The sequence below is a fragment of the Podarcis muralis genome, chromosome 17 (assembly GCF_964188315.1).
Source record: "Podarcis muralis chromosome 17, rPodMur119.hap1.1, whole genome shotgun sequence".
In the NCBI taxonomy this organism is placed as follows: domain Eukaryota; kingdom Metazoa; phylum Chordata; class Lepidosauria; order Squamata; family Lacertidae; genus Podarcis; species Podarcis muralis.
In genome coordinates this window covers 18,050,222-18,077,544 of record NC_135671.1, presented here as the reverse complement: position 1 = coordinate 18,077,544, position 27,323 = coordinate 18,050,222, and the positions used below count along the sequence as shown (strand labels likewise).

Sequence of the window (27,323 nt, the reverse complement as noted above, 5' to 3'; positions counted from 1 at the left end):
CCAATAAGCCATCATTAAATTTTGTGGTGCTAAAAAGTCCACCTGATCTTAGGTTAAGGTGTATCTCAAAGCATGCATCTCAAAGGTCCCAGGCTCAATCTCTATCTTCTCCATGTAAGGCTGGGAGAGACCTCTGTCTGAAACCATGGAGAGTGGCTACCATTCATTGCAGACAATTATTGGAGGAATTGTTGGAGGAAATGTGGAGTGATGGGAAGGTACAGTCATATGTGGTGGGATTGTCCGTTGATTAATGAATTCTGGAAACAGATTGGTATAGAAATATTGGGAATTGTGGGTAGGAAGGTGGAAATATCTAAATTAATGGTTCTTATTAGCCTGAGTAGCACCGAGTTAGAAACAAAAGAGGAATGCAAATGGGTAAAATTGATGGTAATTACAGCCAGACAGGTTATAGCGAGTAATTGGAAAAATGCAGAAGAGCTAGGGGTGAACCAATGGAGGAAAAGACTGAAAAATATTATAATATTATAATATCTGTGAAGATACATAAAATGAAAGGGTTTAAGGTCAGTGAGAAGGAGGAGGATTGGTTTGAGAAGATATTGAATTATTTGGGTAGGTTTGAACACTTTGGGGCAATTAAAATGTTAAAAGTTAAATAAACCTTGTGGAGGGAGGAGTGTTAATGTATATAGAATTGTACATATGATTGATTTGAATATGTTATTATTGATTATGTATACCCAATGTATCAGCCGCCTGGGGGGTTTCAGTCTTTGTGTTTTGGTTGTTGGTTGTTGGTAATATGTGTGTGTGTGTGTGTGTGTGTGTGTGTGTAATCATTCATTGTAGACAATAGCGAACTAGTCTGCCTGGACATATGTTCCTAACTCTACTGCCCAGCTCCAGCCCCCATTCCTCTAAAAATGCTGTGCAAACAAATGCAAATAAATGGTGGAACTGTAAGGTAGTAAAAGGATTTTGGGAAATGGAATATAATGAGTTGAAAAGAATGTTTAAAATAACCTTTGTTAAAAAGCCTGAAGCCTTCCTTTCAGGAATTCTAGGTGCTGAAATCCCAAAGGAGCAGAAAAGGCTATTTATGTATGTGACCACGGCTGTGTGGGTGTTATTGGCCCAGAGATGGAAAGAAGATAAAGTTTCTACCAGAGCAGAATGGCAGATGAAGTTAATGGACTATGCTGAAATGGCTAAAAAGACTGGAAGAGTCAGAAGGAAGACCAATATTTTAATAAGGAATGGGGAAAATGTAAAACTTATCTTAAAGACCATTGTAAACAGTTAAAAATCATTAGTAGGATTGGAATATCACTTGTAGTTCAAGGGTGAATTCTGGACATAATGGAAGAGGTAGAGGGTTTGGATTATCATAAAAGATGTGGGAGGAATTGATTATAATAATAGGACTCACAAAGGGGAGGATGAAAGTTTAAGAGATTCCTTGAAAGCTTGTTTTTATTATTTATGTTTGTTATATTTCTCTAAAATTGTAAGTTGAAAAACCAAATAAATAAATTTATTTTTTTAAAAAACACATGCAAATAAAAAACATGTGAGCCAAGGGATAGGAGATTGGGCAGCAAAAGAAAATGGGGCAAAGAGGTAGAAAGAGCATCCAGGTGATGTTTAGGGACCAGGACAGGTAGCAAGGGGCAGAAGAGCTAAGTGATGGATAGCGACTAAGAAGAATAGGGAAGCTGAGTCTTGAACCAGAATAAATCCAGAGCAAGCTTGGAGAAAACTGTGACCCTCCAGGTGTTGTTGGGCTACAACTTCCATTGGTGATGCTATCTGGGGCTGAGGGAAGTTGGAGGCTTCCTATGCCTGGCATAGAGGATAGAGAGGCAGACGTGTGTTGATGAGGACAGCAAGGAAACCCGAAACTCAAATTGAGACATCTTGAATTGTGCATAGTGCATTGGTTTACGTGGGGTTGACTGATACCCAGGCATAAAAGATGGTGTTCCCAGAGGATGGTCTGAAGGCACATGAGGCCACCACCTTGCCGAAGCTAAGCAGCTCTTGATCTGATCAGTGCCCCAAACAGCTGATCTCCTGGGAATCACATGATGGTCTTCATGATGGAAAAAAGGCAGGATATAAATGCAAGGAAATAAATAAATGGAATATGCTGAAAGAGTTGTGAGGGGAGGAAGCGAAAGTAAAGACCAGCTATGTTCTCTTTGAGAAAGGAACAACCAGAGGAACACACTATATTCCAATCCTTACTGTAATATTCCTTGCTTCAAATTCTGGCACTTCATCATTCATTGGGTTGATCAATACATAAAACGGTGTCTCCATCGAACGACGCTTCCCGTCAGTGGCATAAACCATAAACTGGTCTGCGGTTGGTTCTATTCTCCTGTGCCTGCTCTGGACATAGTTTATGTGCAGACCCTTTATGTTTTTCAGCTGAAATGAGGCTAGATGAAAGAAATGCAAGTTAATACTGGATATGCATCTTCTCCTGTCCTCTTTGAAATAACCTTGCCATTCCCTAACATGTACACTTGTTCGGGCTGCAGGTGTTTGTAGAAAAGAGGAGAGATATGCTCTAAAATGCTTCTGTGGATGATATTTACACAAAATGTGTTCTGAGACCTGAGGTGGAGCAAACCCCTCAAAACTTTGGGACAGTTTTAACATCCAGTGGCTGTGGGAAACCAACTAGAAGGGGCTCTCAATTCAGAGGTCCCCAGATTTTGATTTTGTTTTACCCCACTATTCAGCAGTAGTCCCAAACTCGCCAACAAAGCCTCACAAAGCAGTTTACATGAAAACAAAAACCATAAATTAAAACTGCATAATAGGAAAGCAAAGGCAACTTATAATGAAAAAAAAAGCATTTGAAAAGGCAAGTTGAAACTTGCTTCAACATTGAGGATGGGGTGGAATCCACCAACATACTTTAAGGCAGCGGATGGATTAAGAGGCCCAGGAGATGCTGTGTGGCCAGAGAGAAATGTTGGTGGCTGCCACACTGAGACTCATTCAAATTCAAAAACTCCCCAGCAAGAGTTTTTTTCACTATTCCAGGCAAGGTTGGTTCCAAGTTTAATAGACGATGCTCAATAAAAAGCCTTCTGATGCTCCCCCATCGCACCATGCCGGGCTGGATTTAGGTTTGATGAGGCCCTAAGCTACTGAAGGTAATGGGGTCCTTTATATGTCCAGCTGTCCTTTGCCAACAATAAATTGTCCCTGATTTTTGTGTTGAATATATGCTATATGGCAATTTATGGACCTAATAGGTATCTAAAGCCATTTGTGCGTGTTGCCATTCAACCAGTCCATGCAGAATGTAGGCACCCAATATATAGAAATGAGCAAACCAGTGATATTTTAGGGAGCAGGCTATCAAGCGGGGCCCATGACTTACATCATAGGAGTCTACACAACACAAAACACTGTTGCTGTATGTAGGTTTTATTTTATTTGCTTTTTATCTTATATTTTGGAAATGTACATCCAGGTTTTTCCCCCCTTAAATTTTTTTGCCCCCCCCCAAGAGAGTGGGGCCCTAAGCTGTAGCTTGTTTAGCTTATACCTAAATCCAGCACTGGCACCATATATTTCTGGGAAGTACAGAAATGAGGGACAGACGTACCGATGAAGGCAGACAATGGCAAAGGAGAATTAACTTGTAATACTCTGTAATTACCCACATTGTCCTGAAGAGACTTAGCATCACTCTCTTCATCACAATGGCATCCACCTGGCATTCATTGGAAAACCAGAAGAGGTGGGGGCTTAAGGCAGCAGCATTGCAGTGGTGGAGTGGCTCAGCTGGTAGAGCATAAGACCCGTAATCTTAGAGCTGTGGGTTCGAGCCCCACTTTGGGCAAAAGATTCCTGCATTGCAGGGGTGTGGACTAGATCAGTGTTCCCCAAACTTGAGTCTCTGTTTTTTGGGACTACAATTCCCATCATCCCTACATAGCAGGGCCAGTGGTCAGGAATGATGGAAACTGTAGTCCAAAAACAGCTGGAGACCCAAGATTGGGAAACACTGGACTAGATTATCCTAGTGGTCCCTTCCAACTCTACAGTTCTTTTGATTCTTCACTGGTAATGGCCCCTGCATACACTTGACCACCAGGAAGGCAAAATGGACTGAAGGTGTTGGCAATGTGCCTAGATTTAAATACAAGTTGCCTTTCCCTGTAGCACACATACCTATGCTTATTCCCACGTTGCTTTTCTCAAAGCCAGGGGAAGGCAATATATTCTCTATGTACCCAAATTGGGGAGGAGAAGCTAAAACAAGCTGCAAGTCATCTGCTTTCGTGTCAGGATCAGCGGCCGACAAGTGGTTAATTGTAATGGCGGCCGAGGTGCCCTCGTCCACAACAAACATGGCACCTGCAAACAAATGATACAGTGATAAGTACTAGTCACAGGTAGGTAGCTGTGTAGGTCTGCTGTAGCCAAAACAAAACAAATAAATTCCTTCCAGTAGCACCTTTGAGACCAACTAAGTTTGTTATTGGTATGAGCTTTCGTGTGCATGCACACTTCTTCAGTGATAAGCACGTTGTGACTTAAGGAGCCAGAATTGCAAAGCTAAAGAAATGTCTCAGATAACTGGTGGTGAAAGCCATCGTTCATCTGCTTGATTGCAATGTTTTCCAGTCGTGCCGTACCAATGACTCTTCATCCTCACCAATTGAATGAGGAGGGAGAAGGGAGGGGGGAACCACACTTGCAAAACAATTCTGCTGATAAGCTATTCAGTATGGTTTATGCAGTGCTCAAGATCGGTTGTTACCTCTGTTTGTCACAGCATTAATTGCCTGAGAGCTGTTATGAATTGCTCATAATGAACCATTTTTCATGCATCAGTGCTTAATTTCCCTGCTGGGACAATCCTTCATTTCCAGAACATTGCTTAGGTGATAGACTGCAAATCACAAAGTTACTCATACATACCTCATTGAAAAGTAGTGGACATGCACACATTACTGGCAAAAGAGCTGCCTTTCGTATAACGCCACTCAGTTATTAAAAAATAAACAACTATTGAAATTGTCACAGAGAATTGATGCAGTGTCTGGACTAGGCATGTAGGACTCATTTAGGTTATGTGACCCCCCCCCCCCCCGGAAATCCCTTACTTCAACATTTTTAAGCTAAGCATGCACGGAACAACTGTCTCAAACTGTCTTAAAAGAAAGAAAGAGATGGAAAGACAATTCTGTACCAACCAAGGAGGAGTGGCAGATTAAATTAATGGACTATGCTGAAATGGTAAAACTTACTGGAGCAATAAGAAACCAAGAAGAAAAAAACTTTATTAAAGAATGGGGGAAATTTGTGGAATATTTGAAAAGTTATTGTATACATTTAAGTTCATTGGCAGGATTAATTTAAAACCAAGCAGTTAAAATTAATGTTAAAGGAAAAGTAGGGAATAATTAATAATTGAAATAATGAGGAAAATGCATTGTGAAGAATTAAAAAATATAAGAAATCACAAAGTGGTGGGGTAAATATACATATGTCTATTGGGAAAATATTGGATTTGTATGTTTGTAAAAAAGTTCTAAAAACTGAAAAACATTTTTTTTATATATAAAAAATCTTTGTACAGTGGCTTGAAAACCTTAAGTGCTTTGTAAATAAATTAGCATAGACAGTTCAGCATTGTCCTAACATGTCCTGAATTATAATCTTAAATTCTCAACAAGCCAGCTGGGCATACAAAAAATAAAATAAAATAAATGTAAAGATGTTTTACCAGTAACAATGGATGGTGGTTGGTTGTCTATAGGAAATATTGTGATGTTAATATCATATACTGGAAAAGATTTATGAAGCGGAACAGGAGGAAAAGGAGATTCATCATAACAACACTCATTTGTTGGTCCAATTTCATCATCCGAGACAACAAAGGTAAGGATATCAAATAAAGGGGTCAAGCCAATCTCTCCACCTGGGGAAAACAAAGAAAGAAACAACAAGAGATAAAACAGGATATTTTTGCAATGCAAGAAACATTTGTTTAAAATGCCGAGGTGCAAAATATTTTCAGCAATAGTCATGAAGAAGAAACGAGAAGAATGGGAGGCATTTCTAAAATTACTCAATTATGGTAACTTATTCCTTCCAACGATGATGGCTAAACTGTGGTGCTCCAGATTTTGTTGGACTCCACCTCCCATCCACCATGATCAGCACAGCCAACGGTCAGGAAGATGGAAGTTGTAGACCAGAAAGCCACTTCCGAGCTGGAGAGGAGGTGGGGTTGCGGGCCCCACGCCCTCCCCACGTGCGCGGGGGCTGACTCACAGCCCCCGCGAGACTGGGGGAATCCTCAGACGCATCATCTCCCTGGCCAGCCAATTGGCTGGCTAGGGAGGCATGGCCCGGGCTATTTAGGGCCAGCTCGGCCGAGGATTTCCCTCTCTTCTTCGCTCCAGCTGCTCGCATTGGTAAGGGTATTGTTATGCAGATGAGAAGGGGGGAAGGAAGCGCCATCACCTTCCCCCAAATCGAAGGGTAGTCCGGTAAAGGATTCTGGGGGGCGTTGCCCTGTCCGAAGCCTATGGAGGTGTGGGCCTAAGGCACGACCCCGAGCGGTGACCCCGGGGAGCTCCTAGTTGATGTACATCAGCAGGACTCCCCATACTGGCGATTAACCCTGATTCAAGCAATCAGGCTGAAGCCGGTTAGTCGATAGGACCAATGCCTAAGCCAATACCACTCAATTCCTGCAATCAATAAATTTGTGGCCTTTTTTCACCCATTAACCTTAAACACTGTGTCTTGTGTCTTATTTTCCAAGGGGGGAGGCGGGTACTCGCCACGCAAACAACTGGAAAGCCACAGGTTCCCCATCCTTGTCTTGTAAGGAACAATAACAAAGACATCCACATGGTTGTATAGACATATTTTCTGTATCATACAAATAAGATTAAAAGACTACCCCCAGGAAAAAATGTTAATCTAATGATCTAGAAATCAATACATATGTTTATCACTTAAGAGATAAGCCATATATAGGAATTACTGTATTTTTCGCCCTATAGGACACACTTTTTCCCCTCCAAAAATGAAGGGGAAATGTGTGTGCGTCTTATGGGGCGAATGCAGGCTTTCACTGAAGCCAGGAGAGCGAGAGGGGTAGGTGCGCACCGACCCCTCTCGCTCTCCAGGCTTCAGGAGAGCCCCAGCGCCAGCCCCACAAGGTCGGGGGACAGAGGGAGGCGGAACGCCGCCATCCCGCTGTCTCCCGAAGTGGTTTGGAGGCTGACGGCGGGGAGACTCCGCTGCCAGCCCCGCAAGCTCCGGGGACAGCTGGGAGACGCAGTGCGTCTTCCTGCTGTCCCCAGACTTGATCTGAAGGCGGGCGGTGGGGAGAAGAGCGCTTCTCCCCGCTGCCAGCCCCGCAAGCTCCGGGGATGGCTGGGAGACGCAGCACATCTTCCTGCTGTCCCCGGACCTGATCTGAAGGCGGGCGGCGGGGAGAAGAGCACTTCTCCCCGCTGCCTGACCCACAAGCTCCGGGGACAGCAGGGAGACGCAGCGCGTCTTCCCGCTGTCCCCGGACCTGGTCTGAAGGTGGACTGCGGGGAGAAGAGCGCTTCTCCCCGCTGCCGGCCCCACAAGCGCCTGGGGGGGAAATAAATCCCCCCCCATTGCTTAAAAGTCCCATTGCTTAAAATTGGTATGTTCCAATCTCTTTTACAGAAATAAATGAAACTGATAAGCGCTTCCAGTTGGCTTGGCTATGGCCAGTATGTCTTTATTTCCAAGATATGAACCAAAAGATTTTAATTTCCAAGGAACATCCATTATTATTCAATAAGGGTTGGATCCAGAGATCGACATGAAGAAGTGGGCAGGTGGAAGCTGATTTCTCTCTCACCCTGCAAACTGCCCCTAGCAGCTCCCTGAAAAGTATCTGCAAAATTACATACCATAATAACAAACAAAACCAATACCCCCCCCCCACACACAATGGAGCCTTTATCCCCAAGATAGGGTTGCAACCACTTATAATGGAATTTCATGTAACAGGAATAAAGACTTGGCCTGGATAGATAAAGGTTGCGATACGTCCAGAATTTTCCGGATAGAGCCGGTATTCGGCCCTCGTAAACAGCGTAAGGGTGGAAATTGGTAAAAAAATGTCTGGGAAAATCTGGATGTTTGGCAGCCTATGTCAGAAGTATAGATTTTGGCAAATTTCATTTAAAAATAGCTCAAAAACTTTTTTTGAGATTTTGCAAAGAAAGCTCAACTACGTTGGCCAAACTTTTTGAAATATGGCAACCCTATGATATATGATCAGAGCATTGCTCACACTTACTTGTATGTTCGTATTCCACTGCTCCAGAAACAACATCTACTTGTGGAAAGCGATCCACCACAATCCCATCTTTCTTCACAACCCCATATTTAGGATTTCGAGCGAGCATGAACATCAGCTGCATGTCTTCACTGTCTTCATCAGTAGCATAAAGGTTCTCCGAGGTGATGGCCACTGCCTGACCCTCTGGGCATTCGATGGAGGGAGTGAGGTCAGCATTCATGACAGGAGGTTCATCATTTACTGGATTCACCTGGAAAAAATATGCTTGAGAGCTAAACTGTGCTGGCCATTCATTTCTGTGTGTAAGCATGGTTGCAAAGACGGGAAGCTATGACAGGATGAAGGGAATGTTTTATTTACAGCAAAGAGTAAATGCTGGTAGATTTGGGTTCAGTTAAGCAGAACACCAGCTACTGACGCTGCTGTTGAAAATAGGGATGTCCTATTCCATTATTATTATTATTATTATTATTATTATTATTATTATTATTGCCTAGCCCATCTGGCTGAGTTTCTCTAGCCACTCTGAGCAGCTCACAACACATATAAATTCATTGTAAAACGTCAAACATTAAAAACTTTCCAATACTAAGGAATAGAAATTTGGAAAAAAATGACAGATTAACAAAAAGCAGGTAAAGAAAACATTACAGTTATAGGCAACAGTTGTGGCTACAAATTGTGAAAACCCATGTATTCGCTTACAGATAGGCTATCCTAAGGCAGATCTTCGCATTTCATGGTAGGAAATTTGTCAATGTTTCTAAATATAGGTGTCACATCTCCGCATGTGCAAACATGAAAGGGAGCACTGACATAATATATTAAGAAAAGAAAAGCAGCTTAGGAATGACAGATATTGAACAGTGGGGGAAGGAGATGTTTAACCTTTTCCCAGCCCATATATTAACTCAAAATCCCACCTCCTAACCAAAGGGTTATGGGGGGAGGGGAGAGAGAGAGAGAATTCTGGAAAGTACAATTTTGAGCAAGGAAGTGGTGGGCCAGGAAAGGGTTAAGCACCCCTCCTTCTACTACTTGTCTTGAAAATGAATCACTTCCCAAGCTTATTTTTATGGCATCCATATTCCATCGCATGCATTTGGATAAAGGTAAAGGGACCCCTGACCATTAAGTCCAGTCGTGACCTACTCTGGGGTTGCGGTGCTCATCTCACTTTATTGGCCAAGGGAGCTGGCGTACAGCTTCCGGGTCATGTGGCCAGCATGACTAAGCCGCTTCTGGTGAACCAGAGCAGTGCACAGAAACGCCATTTACCTTCCCGCCGGAGCGGTACCTACTTATCTACTTGCACTTTTGACGTGCTTTTTAACTGCTAGGTTGGCAGGAGCAGGGACCGAGCAACGGGAGCTCACCCCATCATGGGGATTCGACCCGCCGACCTTCTGATCGGCAAGTCCTAGGCTCTGTGGTTTAACCCACAGCACCACCTGTGTCCCATGCATTTGGATATAACCCCATAAACGTACACTTAAAAATATATATATAAATTTTGGTGCAGCTATTAAAAAAACAATGCAGGTTTTTGTGTGTGTTTTCTGCTGCCTAATGCAGAGAAAAACATATCTTTCAGAATATCTGAATTTCTTGCTAAGGCTCTACAGATCCATGCTACATTTTAAAGGAGGTATGGGAAATGATGTATCCTTTAATGGTTAAGGACTATAAATGCAGATCACTACTATTATTATAGTATTATTATTTCTTATGTGTATATTTGTTTGCTAAAACGCAATAAACTGATTGACTGACTTGATGCAGCACCTATTTGTCTCACTGAGGGTCCAGAACTGTAGAAACATAACCCTCTGCAAACACCCCTAGTGTACTGATATCTTCCTAATTTTTAAAATAATGGGCTTTATACAACTCCACGTAAACCTACTGAAATGGATGGACCCAGTGCTTTTTTTCTAGAAAAATAGCCATGAAGTTGTTACAGTAAGTGTCACATTTTAAAAAATAAATAAATAAAAGAAGTGCTGGTACTACGTACCCTTCAGTTACCCCCCCCACAAACAACAACAACAACAACAACAACAACAACAACAAAACAACAACAACAACAACAACAACAACGCACTGAATGGACCTAAGTTAATCACACCCATTAATCTCCATGTGGCTACTCAGAGTATGAGCAACATTGACTAAAACATCCCAATATATCCAACCTGATTTTTGACTTTTAATAAACTAGGGAGCTTTAGCAAACAATGGTAGGGCCAAATTTATACAAAACACAGCACAGTGTTTATTTGCAAGTGGTTTCAAGTCCTTTAAGGATGAAACATTCATACATAAAAATAAAGCATCTCTCTTTTGCTGATGCATTGCATTTTTCAGCATTTAATTCTGAGTGGATTCATCCCTGACAGTACAGGAAAAACTGAAAGGTGCAGGTATCTCTTACAATAGTACCCATCAAACACATATAACATAATCCTCAAAAGTGCAGAAGAATCCTTATCTCGTCCAAGACCTCCCACTTTCTAAAACAAACACAAAGCCCCTGAAAATTGTCATCTTCTAGAGAACTAATATTCTGATGAATCTCACACTAACCTGAACTTGCAGATTGAACTCGAAGGAATTGATACCATCTGTAGCTGCAAGCAGGATACGGTCCAGCAGAACCTCAGAACCGTCGTGAAGATACCTGCAGGGATAAAATTCTGAACTCATTTCAAATGTTTGCATTGTTACCACTGCTGCCATCAGCACCACACACCTATTACAATGTGCAATATATAGGAATTCACAGTCCTTGCCGAGAGATCTAACGAATCTACGTTAGTAGTTAAAGATAGAGGTGAAAGGCAAAGAAAGGGGATGGGGCATCAAAACTTAGGAAGGAACATAGGAAAATGCCTTATACTGAGACAGAACATTGGTTCACCTAATTCAGCACTGTTTACATTGAGTGGCAGCAGTTCTTCAGGGTTTCGGACACCCCTAGTCCCAACTGGAGAAGCCAAAGATGGAACCTGAGACCTTCTGCATGCAAACCACTGAACTATGGCCTCATGGTGCATGCTCTAGTTATCTCCCGCTTGGACTACTGCAATGCGCTCTACATAGGGCTACCTATACAACTAATTCAGAATGCGGCAGCTAGACTGGTGACTGGGGGCGGCTGCCGAGACCACATAATACCGGTCTTGAAAAACCTACATTGGCTCCCAGTATGTTTCCGAGCACAATTCAAAGTGTTGGTGCTGACCTTTAAAGCCCTAAACGGCCTTGGCCCAGCATACCTGAAGGAGTGTCTCCACCCCCAACGTCCAACAGGGACACTGAGGTCCAGCGCCCCAAGGGCCTTCTGGCGGTTCCCTCATTGCAAGAAACAAAGCTACAGGGAACCAGGCAGAGGGCCTTCTTGGTAGTGGCGCCCGCCCTGTGGAACGCCCTCCCATCAGATGTCAAAACGATAAACAACTACCTGACATTCAGAAGACATCTTAAGGCAGTTTTTAATGTGTGACATCTTAGTGTATTTTTTGTCTTTGTGGAAGCCGCCCAGAGTGGCTGGGGAAACCCAGCCAGATGGGCAAATAAATTATTATTATTATTATTATTATTATTATTATTATTATTATTATTATTATCTCTCAAGTACAGGTGGACTTCCGAGCTCCTGAAGCCACTGCCTGTAGGAGAAGCTGGGATACCAAGCAGTTGTTTTGTCTGCTAACCCTTGCCAGGCCAGAAACAGAGGCAAGCTTGCCTTTTGCCCAGTTGCTGAAAAACATCACTGCACATTTCGGCAAGGAGTCTTTTGATTCGCAATAAAACCTAGTGCCTGGAGTAGATGGGATTGGCATTTGTATGCTTGAGAATCCAATTTCTTTCTACTTTTATCGTTCTGCAAAATAAATCTGGGTATTTATTTATTTATTTATTTCAATTTCTATACTGCTTTATATTTTTAATAAAAATCTCAAAGCGGTGTACAGCATATTAAATCAATTTATGAAGAAAACAATAGCCGGGTGATGTTCCTCCGGCCTCATGAGGAGCCTCTTCAGTAGGGCTGGTGAGTCTGGCCAGGTGGAAAGGGCCTTGTGGGGAGCGGCCTTCACACTCACAGCCGGGCGATGTATTTATTTGCATATTTATAACCTGCCCTTTCATTTAAAAATAAAAATAAAATAAAAATCAAGGCAATATACAACGTATAAAAATAAAATCAGTAAAAAGCGTCCACAAAACCATAAATATTATTATTTCCAGTACTCTCTTCAGGGTATCAGACAGGGCCCTTTCCCTGTCATACCTGAAGAAGCCAGAGGTTGAAGTTATGGTCCTCCTTTCTCTTCCTCCTTCACTGGAGTAGTTAGTAGTAGTACTGATACCACCACAGGGATTAATTTAACGCTACACTGGGCATGCTTCACTTACTTACTTACAAGGCTTACTTACTGCCCATTGTGTAACAACAGCAGCAACTATAAAGCTTCCCTCATTAAATTAGGTGGCTGAAAAAAGAATCCAGGAATGGGTATGAAATAATTTTTGAGTTTGGTTTTGGTACTGCTGACAGATTTAACAGCGAGCGTTCTCAGAGAATGTCATCCCACTAAGCCAAGTATTTTTTTGCGAGTGGTGGCAGACCTTAGGTTTGTAATAATGAAGTACAGTGGTACCTCGGGTTACAGACGCTTCAGGTTACAGGCACTTCAGGTTACAGACTCTGCTAACCCAAAAATAGTACCTCGGGTTACGAACTTTGCTTCAGGATGAGAACAGAAATCGTGCTTCGGTGGTGCGGTGGCAGCGGGAGGCCCCATTAGCTAAAGTGGTACCTCAGGTTAAGAACAGTTTGAGGTTAAGAACGGACCTCCAGAATGAATTAAGTTCTTAACCAGCAGTACCACTGTACTTCTTCATGTAGCACATAGCTAAACTCACTCTTATCGGAGGCAGTGATGCCCACCAACTTGGATCGCGTTGAAAAAAGGATTAGACCTTTTCATGAAGGAAGAGGCTACTGGCCACAAGGTCCGAGTTCCACTTGCATTGTCAGAAGCAGCATGCTTCTGAACATCAGTTGCTGGGAATAAGTTGTTGGGCAAGATCTTTTTATGTAAACAAAACAAAACAAAATAGGTCCCTCAAGCCTGAAGTCCGCCCTCTCCTGCTTTTCAGTGGAGCAGAAAAACAAACACAACCAACCAACCAACCAACCAAAACAAGCATATCAGAGACGATGTTCTGTACCAGCCTTCACTGGCATTCTAGCTTTGTAGCTGCAGGGGTGTGTGTGTGTGTGTGTGTTTGTGTGTGTGTGTGTGTGTGTGTGTGTGTGTGTGTGTGTGAGAGAGAGAGAGAGAGAGAGAGAGAGAGAGAGAGATATTCCAACCTTTGATCCTCAATCTACAAGTCAATTGCTGGAGTTCATCAAAACATACATCACAGTCATTTGTTTCGGCTCTCAGTACTGTTTTGATTCATGGGCTGAATTAGCAGAATCTACATCAAGAACAGAGCAGGCATATATATATTCAGCACCTTCTAACCTGACTTTGGACAGGTGCAGGTCTTCACAGGTGAGCCAGTCCCCCTGATTCATAGGAATCCCAGCCAGCTCAACAGCTCCGTGAAGAGGTGGCCTTAGCAGATGGATGCGGATGTTCTCCTGTTTGGTGTCCACATCTGAAATCAAAATGTGGCCCTCTGTAATGGTACATGACCCCCCTTCTTCTACTTTCAAGTTGTTTGTGAACACCTGAACAGAAGGAAAGAGAGAAAAGTTCCAGTGTTCCTCTCAGAAGATGCTTTTGTTGATCCTTTTACCTTGAGGTAATCTTTTTTTACCACATCATTTTGCACAGCTGAAAAAGGGGAGGTGATCTACCTGCAGTATTTGCAGGACGGCCACAGTGCAAGCTTTATACAATTGTAATTAAGCCAGGAATACGATTTTAGAAAAAGAAAGAAACTAGGGTAACCAACGACACACACAAACACACATATATTGATTGCATTTTGTGAAATTTGCCCCTGTTTGTCTACATTTAGAGTTAGTGAGAGCCCATAAATTTAGAGAAATATTATACAGTAGTATGATGAACTTGTGAGCAGAATTTGAGCTATGGGCAATAGAAGTAATTCGAGTATATTATTGTGGTTATGATTTGATAGATAGAAGATCAGGTGTGGCAGAAGGAGAGAAACAACAACTCCATGGAAAAAGAGGTGGGAAGTTGGAAAAATAAGAGAAAAGACAAAACTGTGTTTTGACTGCATATGTTAAAAATGTTGAAGCAATAAAATATATTTTTTTTATAAAGGAGGGAGTAAGCACTCCCATTACAGCCCACCAGTATTTCCATGCAAATGATACAATCTGCCCTGTATTCACATTAATGAAAAGCCACAAGCTTGGGAAACACATGTTTGTCCAAATAATGTGTGGTTTCTATTCTGAGACAGCAGGATGGAAAGCAAAACTTATCCTTCTTAAATGTGTTTAAGACATGATCTAATGCTAAAAATATTATACTTTGATTTCATCACTCAAGAGCTGAAACAACAAAAAGGAAAAAAAATTCACAAGCCCAAACAACAGCTTCTTCTTTTTTAGCTAAGTTCAACCCTGAACAATGTCGAATATCTAATTTTCTCTTGTTCCTGTTAGCATTACAGTCATACCTCTGGAGCTTGATTGTCTACTGGGACAATGGTAATGTTAAAACAGATCCCCTGCAAAGTCTTGCCATGTCGATTGCTGACTGAAAATGTGAAATGGATATACTGAGACTCAGGGCCGATATCTTGCAACGGCGGCATGTAAGCAACTTTCATGTGGTTTATGGCATGCTAGGAGCAAAAAAACAAACAAAATGTAAGGGATATATTCACCCCCCCAATTCCCAAATCTAAACTTGCATTACTATCCACGGCATAGTATACCTTGCATTCAATACAGTAGGGTTGGAGAACCTACAACTTCCATCAGCCCCAGCCACTTGGCCAAAGGATGATGGGAACTGTAGTTTAACAACATCTACAGGGCCACAGTGTGCTACTCCTGGTAAACATAAAGGGTATAGTAATAAACTCCACTGGTTTTCTAATCATCATATACCTGCAGGTATATGGCGGTACAGTGGTACCTCGGGTTACATACCCTTCAGGTTACATATGCTTCAGGTTACATACGCTTCAGGTTCCAGACTCCGCTAACCCAGAAATAATGCTTCAGGTTAAGAACTTTGCTTCAGGATGAGAACAGAAATTGGGCTCCGGTGGCGCAGTGGCAGCAGGAGGCCCTATTAGCTAAAGTGGTGCTTCAGGTTAAGCTCAGTTTCAGGTTAAGTATGGACCTCCAGAACGAATTAAGTATTTAACCCGAGGTACCACTGTATACAAACTTAATAAATAATAATAACAATAATTACAGTAAGATCCCATATACAGTCGTACCTTGGAAGTCAAACGGAATCCAAATCATCAGAAAACCAAACTGCAGCTTCTGATTGGCTATAGGAAGCTCCTGCAGCCAATCAGAAGCTGCAGATGTTCAGGTTCCAAAAGAAGGTTCATAAACTGGAACAATTACTTCTGGTTTTGTGGCGTTTGGAAGCCAAAACGTCCAAGTTCCAGGGGTTTCGACAACCAAGGTACAACTGTATGAAGTGAGGCTACTGGGTGACAGGTTTTAACCTTGATAACTAACCTGTGTGAATGATATCAGTGACGGAGTAGCAGGATCCTTAATCAGTTTAGGAATGCTGTCAACCATAAACAGTTTCCCAGCGTCCATGTGGCTGCACAGAAAGGTATTGTCATAATAGAGAACACATATGCAGAATCATATAACTTTTCAAATAGCAAAAGAGGATACAAATGTACATCCCAAAACTAATTTCCCTCACCAGAAATAGTCACCACCTCCCCATTAGGATTATATATTTTTACTCCGCCCCAACCCCCCCCCCAATTATTTTCTGTATCATAAAGGGGTGGACTTTTGCTTAGAAACACTGAAAAGGGGACTAATTCTTCTCAGTTGTGAAAAGGTCACCCTGAAATGCAAAGTTGGAATCACTGTATTACTACTCATAAATATTAGCACTTAAAAAACACACAAAAAACTTTATGGAACTCTTTTGAACTTTTACAGCTGTCTGGAACTTCCTAAAACTGTTTTGAACTTTCTAGAAGAAGAATCCAAATATTGGTCTATATGGAAAGCTTTGTGGGCAAACAACTAAACTTAACTTTTAATATTTGTTTCAGTGGCAATATACAATGTCACACAAGAACCTCCGTTTATTCTAAGCCGGGGGTCTGCAACCCGCGGCTCCGGGGCCGCATGTGGCTCTTTTACATCTTTGCCGTGGCTCCGGGGCGGATACTAGAGAGGGGAGGAGGCGCATTGTGCGCCCCGACACTCCTCACTGTGGCGGGCGCTGTACTGGCTGTGATGTTGCATGGGGGCGGTGCGTGCATTAGTCATGCACCGTCCCGACGTCACCTTCCCGCCCGCTTTCAGATCGCGGCTCCGGAGATATATTTGTTTTAAATGTCGCAATGGTTTTGCGGCTCCCAGTTGTTGTTTTTTCTTCGGAAACGGGTCCAAGTGGCTCTTTTTGTCTTAAAGGTTGCAGACCCCTGTTCTAAGCAATAAGAAGTTATGCAGTGTTTGAAATATTGTACAAGCATTAGAAAATTTGCAAGCTCTAATTTTCCTGTATTATAATACATGCTATGCATGTTATTTAATACATTATAGAGTTGCATATACAAAAATCGATTTATTGATTTCGGTGTGACCTTTTTTCAAAGATTTGGAAATGACAATTCATTCCTTTTTTTTAAGGCAAAAATTCATCTAACTAAGCTACAGGAACATGAAAGAAGTTATAACCCTACTCCCCATCTCTACTGTTTCAGATAATTTTACAATGGATTGAGAAATAAAAGCAAGCAAAATATGAAATGCAATTAGGATGTGTATGCATGTAGCTTATTGCCTTTTAACCTTAATTTCCTGTCATTTCATCCATCTATCAGTGCTATGTGAAGCCACACGGTCAAAACCTTGAATGGTGAACTGATTGTGGGGTTCATGCTTTGCTGTCTATATCCAGTTGTTTGGACTGTGCTTGCTGCTTCAAAAAAGATCTGAGCAGTCGAATAGGAGACATCAATTCTCAGAACCTAGGGCTGCCATACGTTTGGGATTTCCCTGATTTCCTTGGATTCGTACGTCAGAAATAGCATCTGAAAATCGGTACAAATATCCAGGAAAACCCAGGTTTATGCAAATCCATGTCAGAAGGCGTAAAAAATATTGGGGGGGGGGGTTTGCAGAAAAAGCTCAACGACTTCAGCCCAAAAAACAATTCAACAACTTTTGTGTCCAAATTTTCAATTTTTTTAAAAAATGGCAACCCTACAGAACTGCACTTTCACATCTTCTCTCAAAGCAGATTTGAAATTTGGAGGGCAGTGTTTTGCTTTCTGCTGGCTCATTATCTTCTGACCGCTGCTGTGCTTCACCATATAAGTTTGTGTGCATTAACAGTTTTACATCTGTTCATAAATTAAGGATGGAAAATGACAATGGTAGCTAGCAAGGCCGAGACTGGCACCACATGGGCAATGAAGAAGAAGGGGAAACAGGCTTTGGTCAGACTCCTTTGAAAACATTCTTAACTCCCCTATTCGAGGAACACAAATACAAATGCTAATTACTAATCAGAATTTTGCTAGGTCATCACCAGCTCTGCCATGCAACATTTTGAAAATGCACCCTTTTCTTATGAGAAGTAACCATTCACACAAGCCTTACTGATGTACAGAAGAGAAGAATGGGGGAGAAGTTATAGTATAGATGATCTCCCTTTCCTGCGCTTCTCTGTCGATATAACTGAGATGTTTCTTTGTTAGATGGGCGATCTCAGTTTCCTTGACAGTTAGATGGCGGCTCGTCCCTGAAATTTCTTTGGGAAGTTGATCATCTGAAGGAATTATGTGCACTCTGACTTCCTAGTGTAAGGATTTAGAAAACCATTATATAGTGGTGGTGGTCAGGACACCCAGGTCATTGGAAATATTGCAGCAAAAAGGCCATGGTGTTTAGATTGTGTTAGACAATAAGCATTTAGCATCTGCTGGAAGAACTGACAAGACAGGAAAAGATGCTAAAATATTCTTCAAGTGTCCTGTGATTCAATAGATTTCTGTTAAAGTCACTATTTGAAAACTTTACAATGTATTTTTTCATGAGATCTTAAACTTGGGTTCTTGAACTGCCCATGACTGTTGTTTTTAAAGATGTGTACATACAAGTTCAATTTGTTGAAACCCAGACAGACAGAACAGACAGAAAGACAGATATTACAAATAAATCCCAGCATTTTCTGTTATCCAGATTGTGTCTAATTATTCAACATATTAAGGAAATTTCAGGTTTTCTGTTTGCCCGCTATGCAATCCCTTCCCTGAACATTGATACATAGCCTTGAAATTTGTGAAGCACTTTAGTAATATAATGGGCTGAATCCTTCTGGTTTAAGGAAAAGTAGACTATCACATTTTACAGTATACTCCTATGTATGTTTAAAAGGTAAAGGGACCCCTGACCATTAGGTCCAGTCGTGGACGACTCTGGGGTTGCGGCGCTCATCTCGCTTTATTGGCCAAGGGAGCCGGCGTACAGCTTCCGGGTCATGTGGCGAACCAGAGCAGTGCACGGAAACGCCATTTACCTTCCCGCCGGAGCGGTAATTATTAATCTACTTGCACTTTGGCGTGCTTTCGAACTGCTAGGTGGGCAGGACCTATGTATGTTTACTTGGGAGTAAATCCCACAGTGAGCATGTTTAGCAGTGGAGTCCACAAAAAAACTATGCTGCCAACATTAAGTGAAAAGCATAAAAAGTCAACAATAAAATGACATTCATAAAACACAGGTGTCATTGTGTTCTCCCTCATGGCCTTGCAATATATCCCCCAATGACATACCTGAATTTCTGAAAGATTGGGAGGATCATTACAGTCACACAGAACAAATTCAATGGAATCTTCAAATATTTCTCCTCCTAAGTGATGGTAGTAAATGATCCCATTGAACAGATCTTTCTGAAGAAATTTAGTGACAGGATAACCTGGTGAATCACAGAAGAAAATATATTTTAGACCTATAAGAATTAGGGCCTTGTATTTAACGCCATAATGGTGCTCCTGTGAAGGCTTTGTGGTTTTTCTAAAATAAAAAACCCAAGTATTTTACTGATACCTCCACTATGGAGGAGAATATGACCCTTTATAATAATAAAAAAATGGTGAAACTCTCTGCCACAGGCCTTAGTTATCTTCCATTTAGCATGTCTGACATTATCTTCTCCCTTAAAGCTGCCAGGGATCTTTGGACCATGAAAATATCCTTGGCTGCCCAAGTCCCTTTTAATGAAAAGCAAATAAAGAAATTTCTCCTGAGAAATAAACATTTATGAGGAAATGTTTTACCAACCAAACTCAAAGCAACCCATTAGCAGTCTATCAACTTTCTTGGGCATGACCGAGGTGTACACATTGGTTTTCTTCATTGGCTAGGGATTATTAGACAAAGGACTATAGCGTCTAGCTTGCCTGAATGCAAAATAGAGGGGAATTGTGAGAAACTAGCCAAATGTAAAAAGGTAACAGTTACATTTGCTGCACTGCCTCCCACTGGCATGAATGCTGCCCGGAATGGAATGAGTTTCTTAAGCCTGAAAAGGCTCTCAGCCCCTGGACTCACGGCTGTCTTTAGCATATGCGCCGTCGGAGTGCAAAGATCTGCCCAGCGCCCCCAAATTAACTTTTATTGAGCTTTTATGGGGAGGAGGGAAGCCCAAAGTTGAGTTGTTGACCGTTTTTAGGGGGGGGCAACTCAAAGTTGTTGAGCTTTTTTTTTGGGGGGGGGGGAGTAACAGACCGACGGAGGAGGGGGCTAGGGACTTTTGTTTTTCACTGCCACCAATCGAGAGGGACTGGTTGGCACCCCCCAGAATTTGGTGCCCAGGTGCCCCACGCCCCTTGCACCCCTGGGTAAAGATGATCCTACCTGGACTAGAGTCTCATCTTAAACAAATTCATTATGCTGGGTGCCCCCAAATTTATGGGCATTGCCATTAAATGGTGTGTGCGCACCACATCTTGTGATTGATTATGCAGGGTGGGGCTTACCTTGCATAATCAAACCAAAGCCGAAACTCACAGCCTGTTTACTGAGGCCTGGAAAACAGTTGAAATCTCAAGTGTTAAAGAGGGATATGGGAATATATCTGAAAGCAAGACATAGACATCACACACACACACACAAGCAGAAAGAAAGATGTTCTCCCCCCTCCAGCTTGTCTAACATTTTACCAATTAGGTCTGGTCCAGGTATCTTCATGATTTCTCCTGCCTGTGATGGTTTGGTTACATTGAAGAGTATGTAGTCATCGCTAGAGTCCATGTCGGAGGCTTGAAGCATTGAGCCTTGGATCAGAATTGTCTGTCCTTCATGCACTTCTATTTCAACATTACTGATGAGAAATGGAGGGCTGTCATCTTTAGGCAGAATGTTGATTGGAAATTTGTGGCGACTGCTGTGTCGGTTATCAAAGATCCTGAAGACAATATAGTCCTTTGTGGAATCACTGTCATCGTGATGGTAACGGACAAGACCATCCTTAAGGTCTGAGACTGTGAACATGAATCCCTTTCCTCCTGTCAGACAACAGCAGGAACATGATTCATAATGAGTATTATGAAGTAGAGAGTAGAAAAGGTAATACTACTTTAGAAGGTGTGAAGCTTATGAACAGAAATGATTAAGTTTATAAGAGGTAGAAATTGGAGGGCCAAGAGCAGGAAATCATAAAGGATTTCAGCACTGCACAAATTCACTCACTGGGTCACCATTGGTGATCATCCTTCCTCATAAATTGCAGAAAACAATCTTGTTACATGGAAGAGATTCTTCCAGACTAGCCAGGCCAAAGAACAACCACCATTAGATGAATACGATTCCTTCACTACAAACATCAGAACTGGCTTACTGGATCAATGCTGGTTCACTGAGTGACAGACAAAACATCGTTTTTCTCTGGGATGTTATTGAAGCAAACAAGAACATATTGCAACAGAATCCAAACTCCCTATGAATGCAAAAACATATAGGCTTCCATTTTGCAAATATTTGGAAGACTTAATGAGTTACCCACAGTTAAAAATGCAGAATAATAATTTTGCAACATGTGGCAATTAAAATGCACCAAACAATTTCCCACAATTTTTTATACAAATAACATGGGGTGCAATTTGACATTCTATCCCTTTTTTTGGTGTGCTTAAAAAAAATATACATGAAAAATGTGCATTTAAATTGTAGATATTTGTTCCCTAAAATACACGGTTTGTTTTTGGTTTGTTTTTTTTTACACTTTTCAATACATTCCCCCCACCTGAAATGGAGGGATGATCACCAATGGTGACCCAGTGAGTGAATTTTAAGTTTTTGTTTTATGTTGTTGTTTTAAAAAAACTGCATTGGAAAATTCATAAACACACATAATCAGAATGACAGCTGCATTCCAATCTGCATATAAATTTGGGACCTGCAAATTAGGTTTCTTTGCTTCGAAATGCAGACCAAACACATTTCTCCTCTATTCCTAGTATCAAGCAGGGGTTATGTCCAATGTTAGTCATACTCAGAGTGGACCCATTGAACTTGATTTTCATAATTAACTTAGGACTGTTAATTTCAATGGGTCTATTCTGAGTAGTACTTAGTTGGATACAACTCAGTCTTTCCCATCACTGGCTAGCTAATTCTTTAAAACTGTGATACCAGGGACTGCGCTTGGAACCTTCTGCATGCAAAAATATGTGTTCTACCACTAAGCTATAGTTCTTCCCCTAACCTTTAGGGTCCAAAGGTTTAAGAAATACATGCATGTGTCTTTAGTAACTTCATGTGGGGCCAGTACTAGACTTACAGCTGTGCAGAAGTCATACAAAGGCATTTGCCAGAAACCATGCCTCACCAGGGTGCTGTATAGTTCTCACAAGTGCTGTCTTGTCTAGGGTTGCGATACACCTGGAATTTCCTGGAGATATCCAGAATACTGCAGTCGGCAGAAATCGGTGTCTGGGCAGAAATCGGTCAAATGTCCAGAAGAAGCTCAACAACTTTTCTGTCTGAATTTTCACTGTTTGAAAAATATGGCAACCCTAGTCTTGACATGAGCCCACTAGTGGCTTCCTCCTCAAGTCCTCATTGTCATGGCAGCTGAAAAGGTGAATTGTTGCATGAACTGCACTGACCAATAGTAACATCTGCATACAGACATCAGGGAGGACACAATACCTCTTAGAGTGAGCTGTCCATGCTGTAGACCATCAACAGTGACTATGCGAACACCATTGATGTCGTCATTGTCTACAATCTGAAACTGCTCCCAAGTTATAGGGCGAGACTGTCCTTCCAGGAGATCAAGACCTAGAACAGAAACCCTGAAGCTGTAATTTATTCAGAACAGTAAAATAAGTGCAACCTAGCACTAATGGTGAATTCCTCTCTATAACAAATGCCAACCACTTGCACGGGGCCTTTGCGTAAACCATATTCAAACAACCATATGGTTTACTCAAAGGTCCCATGCAAGTAGTTGGCATCTATTATAGAAAGGAATTAATTTCATCCGTATAGAGCTCTGGAGGTAACACTTTGAAGCCTCATTTAGCACTGATCCCTTCAAGAAACTTCACTGGGGACAATGGCAGACCCTCCAATAGTCCCTATTTTCCAGGGAAAGTCCCAGATTTACAGAAGCCATCCTGGTTTCTGATTTGATCCCGAAATGTCCCACTTTTCCACAGGATGTCCCTATTCTCACCAGAGAAATATTGGACGGTATGGAGTTATCTGAACCCCGAGCCATCTGAAGGCAGCCCTGTATAGGGAAGCTTTTTAATGTTTAATGTTTTATTATGTTTTTATGTATGTTGGAAGCTGCCTACAGTGGCTGGAGCAACCCAGTTAGATGGATGAGATGATGATAATAATAATAATAATAATAATAATAATAATAATAATAATGGAATAGGACATCCCTATTTTCATCAGAGAAATGTCAGAGGGTGTGCAATGGCTTTCAGATTACATGCTCATTTTGATTCAACAAGGGACACATGATGCAAATATGAGTTGACATCATGAACCTCCCCTAGGTCTTCCTAGGAGGCAGCACAAAACTAGTGTCACACTGAGCCTGGTTAGCTCAGTTGATTAGAGTGTGGTGCTAATAACCCCAAGGTTGCAGGTTTGATCCCCGTAGCTGCATGTTCCAGCATTGCAGGGGGTTGGACTAGATTATCCTCAGGGTCCCTTCCAACTCTACAATTCTACGAGTCAACGAGTCTATGACAGAACAAACTCAGGACAATTTATTTGGACAATTTATTTCCCCACAAGATAGCACAATCCCATGTGGCTTCTCATTTAAGAATGCTAAAGAACCTATGGAAAGAATATTGGTTTGTTGCATTTGACCTCTGCAGCCACATCCTGTCTTTTAAAGAAAACTATCGAGCATAATATGAATTCTCACCAGTATTCCATGAGACCCGAGGTGCATTTGTGTGTGCCGTTCTAACAGAGATATGGATAGTAATTGGTGAACTTCTTTCAAAGTACAAATCATGAACTTCAAACTCCACCTGTTACACAAAAATGGAAACAGCATTTTCTAAAGATTACCTGGGAAGATGAAACAGCAGCTGAGAAGTAAGAGACTATTGCAGAGTGGAGAACCTGTGGCCCTACAAATATTGCTGGGCTGTTGCTACTGCCATCCCTGACCATTGGAGATGCTGTCTGGGGTTAATGGGATTTGGTGTCTAACAACATCTGGAGGGCCAATTGTTTATCAACCTCTGAACTAGAGAAATCTTGAAAGATTTTGAGCTCAAAATAACAGAGGAAAACAACCACAGAGAGGTTTAGAGTGCTAAATGGAACCAGAATGTTTAAAAGACCATATGTTTCCCTCCATAATCTCCCATATCCCCCCTTTTAAAAAAAATGCTGTTCCCTGTAGTCAGTTTGTACAATTTAATTCTTAAAAAAATGTTTCACACGTGAGACATTCATTTTAACTTCCACAAGAGGGAGCACTAATTATACTTCCATGGTATTTTTGCAACTGAAAATGAAAAGGGATTCTTTAAAAGAATAGAAATCACCCCCCCCCCCTTTTAACCATTTTTTGAAAGAAAAAAACCAAACCACAAATAATTAAGGTAATAGATAAAAATAGGCTAAATAGCAGCTTATGGAACACATTTTCACTATTGCTATTTGCTAACATTTAAAGAGATGACAAGATCCAGTCATAGGTGACATTTATCTTTTCTGTTTAAGCTCTCATAAGCATTTATGTATCTCAAATACTTGTAATTCTTTTCTAATGTTATTAAAATGTATAATTTCTCCCATCTTATCACCTCTCAGCATCAACCATTCCTCACACAGCATGCACAACAGAACATGGCAGATTCCCTGAAAGGATTAAAGGACGGCATTGGATGAAAAACATTGGTAATGATAATCATAATGAACATAAAGCAACTATGTAGCTTTCAAATGCTCTGATCCACATTTTTAGTAACTTGGGAATTTATAAGGAAAGAGGGTTTCATGTTTATTAAGGGGCAAATAGCCCTCATGATTCTGACAAATTAACCGAGGCAGTTGAACAAACTTTAGTGACACACTGAGATGTTGTGTTGGTTCACATGTGCATGCAGGTCTCCCGATTCCTCATGATTTAACAACTTAACATTTGATGACCTGTAATACAATGTGTGAAATCACTCTGCTGAAAAGTGCTGTGATGTAACCAGAGAATGGGTCAAAAGTCCAGAGTCCCACTGAACAGGAGCCCCCGTTCTGAAATGAAGTAACACACATTGCAGTCTATAGAGAGGGGATCTAACAAGGCTATTAATTCCAGAGTCCAAAATTACCTAACTGCCACCACCATGACTGGAAGTCACTGATCTGTTTCTGGGCAATGATACTCAGCATGGTCCTCCTCCTGCTGTGAGGTAGGTTAGGCTAAGACAGCCTTTCTCAGCCTTGGATCCGTAGATGATGTTGGAGTACAACTCCCATGATTGCTAGCCAGCATATAACGAATGATCAGGGATGATGAGAGTTGTAGTTCAAGAACATCTGGGACATCCTGGGTTGAGAAAGGCTAGGCAAAGAGATAGCAACTGGCCGAAGGTCACCCAGTGACCTACGCAGCTGAGAGGGGATTCGAACCCCTTTCTCCCAAGTCATAGTCCAACACATTGTGACACATGAAGGGGGGAGCTCCCGTTGCTCTGTCCCAGCTCCTGCCAACCTAGCAGTTCGAAAGCACACCAGTGCAAGTAGATAAATAGGTACTGCTGTGGCAGGAAGGTAAACAGGATTTCCGTGCACTCTGGTTTCCGTCACAGTGTCCCGTTGCACCAGAAGCGGTTTAATTATGCTGGCCATATGACCCAGAAAGCTGTCTGTGGACAAACACCAGCTCCCTTGGCCTAAAAGCGAGATGAGTGCTGCAACCCCATAGTCACCTTTGACTGGACTTAAGTGTCCAGGGGTCCTTTACTTTTATCTTTACCTACTCAGCAATGAAATTCCCAAGTACCCTATTCGACAACAGAAGTGGAAAGAGAAAGGATTACCAACGAAGGAGGAACGGCTTGTGAAAATGATGGAACGTAATAACATAAAGAGGACATGATGACAAAGTTTTTAAGGAGTAATGGAGACCACTGATCTATCAAACAATCACCAATATATGAAGTTGCACACAGGATTTGATATACAGTCAAACCTTGGTTGTCAAATGCAATCCGTTCCGGAAGCCCTTTCAGCTTCCAAAAAGTTTGACAACCAAGGCGCAGCTTCCGACTGACTGCAAGAGCTTCCTGCACTTAAGCAGAAGCTGTGTTGGATGTCTACCTTCCGAAAACATTCAAAAACCAGAGCATTTGCTTCCAGGTTTTCGGCATTCGGGAGCTGAAACATTCCAAAACAGAGGTGTTTGGAAACCAAAGTTTGACTGTATAATCCAGGCATAGGCGAACTCGGCCCTCCAGATGTTTTGGGACTACAACTCCCATCACCCCTAGCTAACAGGACCAGTGGTCGGGGATGATGGGAATTGTAGTCTCAAAACATCTGGAGGGCCAAGTTTGCCTATGCCTGGTATAAGCAATGGATTACTGAAATATTTGATGGTAGCGGGGTTTAGATAATAAAAATATGTGTATTATAAAACAGCTAATAAAAAAGAATAAATAAACAAACATCAGGACAGTAGGAGTAGGAAGTCATCAAGAAACTGTATGTTTTTAAAAAAGTCTATATTGGTAAATGCTTTGAAACCTTGTGAGAGACTTCATTAAAATCTCTTTGGTTACCTCATAATTTCTCCTCTCTGTGTGGCTGCTGTTTGGTGGCTGATAAGCAATAAGCATATCATTGAGGCTGTTCCAGGTGAAGGATGAGATGGGCCTTGTGTGGTCTTGCAGATGAGTAATGTAGCCTTCCTGGGGTGGTTTGGTGATGTTGAAAACGAGCAGGGATTTGGCTGTTTCACTGTCTTCGGCATCCAGTATGGTTGTTGACAACAGGCTCAGAATGAACTGGTCTGCTTCTAGGATTTGCATAGCCATGAAGGCAGCTTGGGGCGGCTGGTTAGGAAACGCACCTCCAATGTGAACGGGAAGCCAAGCATGCTCAGACTGCGGAAGAAGAAGCAGGTGACAAAGTAAGCGTCTCATTCTGGCTGAATACTCTTCTGGCAGCCTAACCCAGTGATGCCATCCAGGTGTTTTAGACTGCAATTCCCATAAGTCCCAGCCGGCATGTCTGAGGTTGATGGGACTTGTCGTCCAAAACATCTGAAGGGCACCAGGTTGGCAAAGGCTGGCTTCACCTAAGCCTGCATCT

At 41.9% G+C, this 27,323-nt stretch overlaps 1 protein-coding gene across 6 annotated transcripts in view; it reads right to left on the bottom strand.

Moving 5' to 3' along the window:
- Nucleotides 1-27,323, bottom strand: part of FREM1 (FRAS1 related extracellular matrix 1) — an 87,204-nt gene that overhangs the window by 42,267 nt on the left and 17,614 nt on the right. For 4 of the 6 annotated variants that reach the window (XM_077921558.1, XM_077921556.1, XM_077921557.1 and 1 more), the window contains exons 6-19: nucleotides 26,792-27,115; nucleotides 23,923-24,031; nucleotides 22,680-22,811; nucleotides 20,690-21,034; nucleotides 19,301-19,443; nucleotides 18,126-18,322; nucleotides 16,005-16,095; nucleotides 14,978-15,145; nucleotides 13,843-14,051; nucleotides 10,889-10,982; nucleotides 8,300-8,552; nucleotides 5,726-5,920; nucleotides 4,165-4,350; nucleotides 2,215-2,411 (exon numbers count right to left, since the gene is read on the bottom strand). In XM_077921558.1, the coding sequence (XP_077777684.1) occupies nucleotides 2,215-2,411; nucleotides 4,165-4,350; nucleotides 5,726-5,920; nucleotides 8,300-8,552; nucleotides 10,889-10,982; nucleotides 13,843-14,051; nucleotides 14,978-15,145; nucleotides 16,005-16,095; nucleotides 18,126-18,322; nucleotides 19,301-19,443; nucleotides 20,690-21,034; nucleotides 22,680-22,811; nucleotides 23,923-24,031; nucleotides 26,792-27,115 (2,643 nt within the window). The remainder of the gene's footprint in view (nucleotides 1-2,214; nucleotides 2,412-4,164; nucleotides 4,351-5,725; nucleotides 5,921-8,299; nucleotides 8,553-10,888; nucleotides 10,983-13,842; nucleotides 14,052-14,977; nucleotides 15,146-16,004; nucleotides 16,096-18,125; nucleotides 18,323-19,300; nucleotides 19,444-20,689; nucleotides 21,035-22,679; nucleotides 22,812-23,922; nucleotides 24,032-26,791; nucleotides 27,116-27,323) is intronic. The other 2 variants (XR_013391175.1, XM_028711517.2) reach the window with 2 other exon arrangements.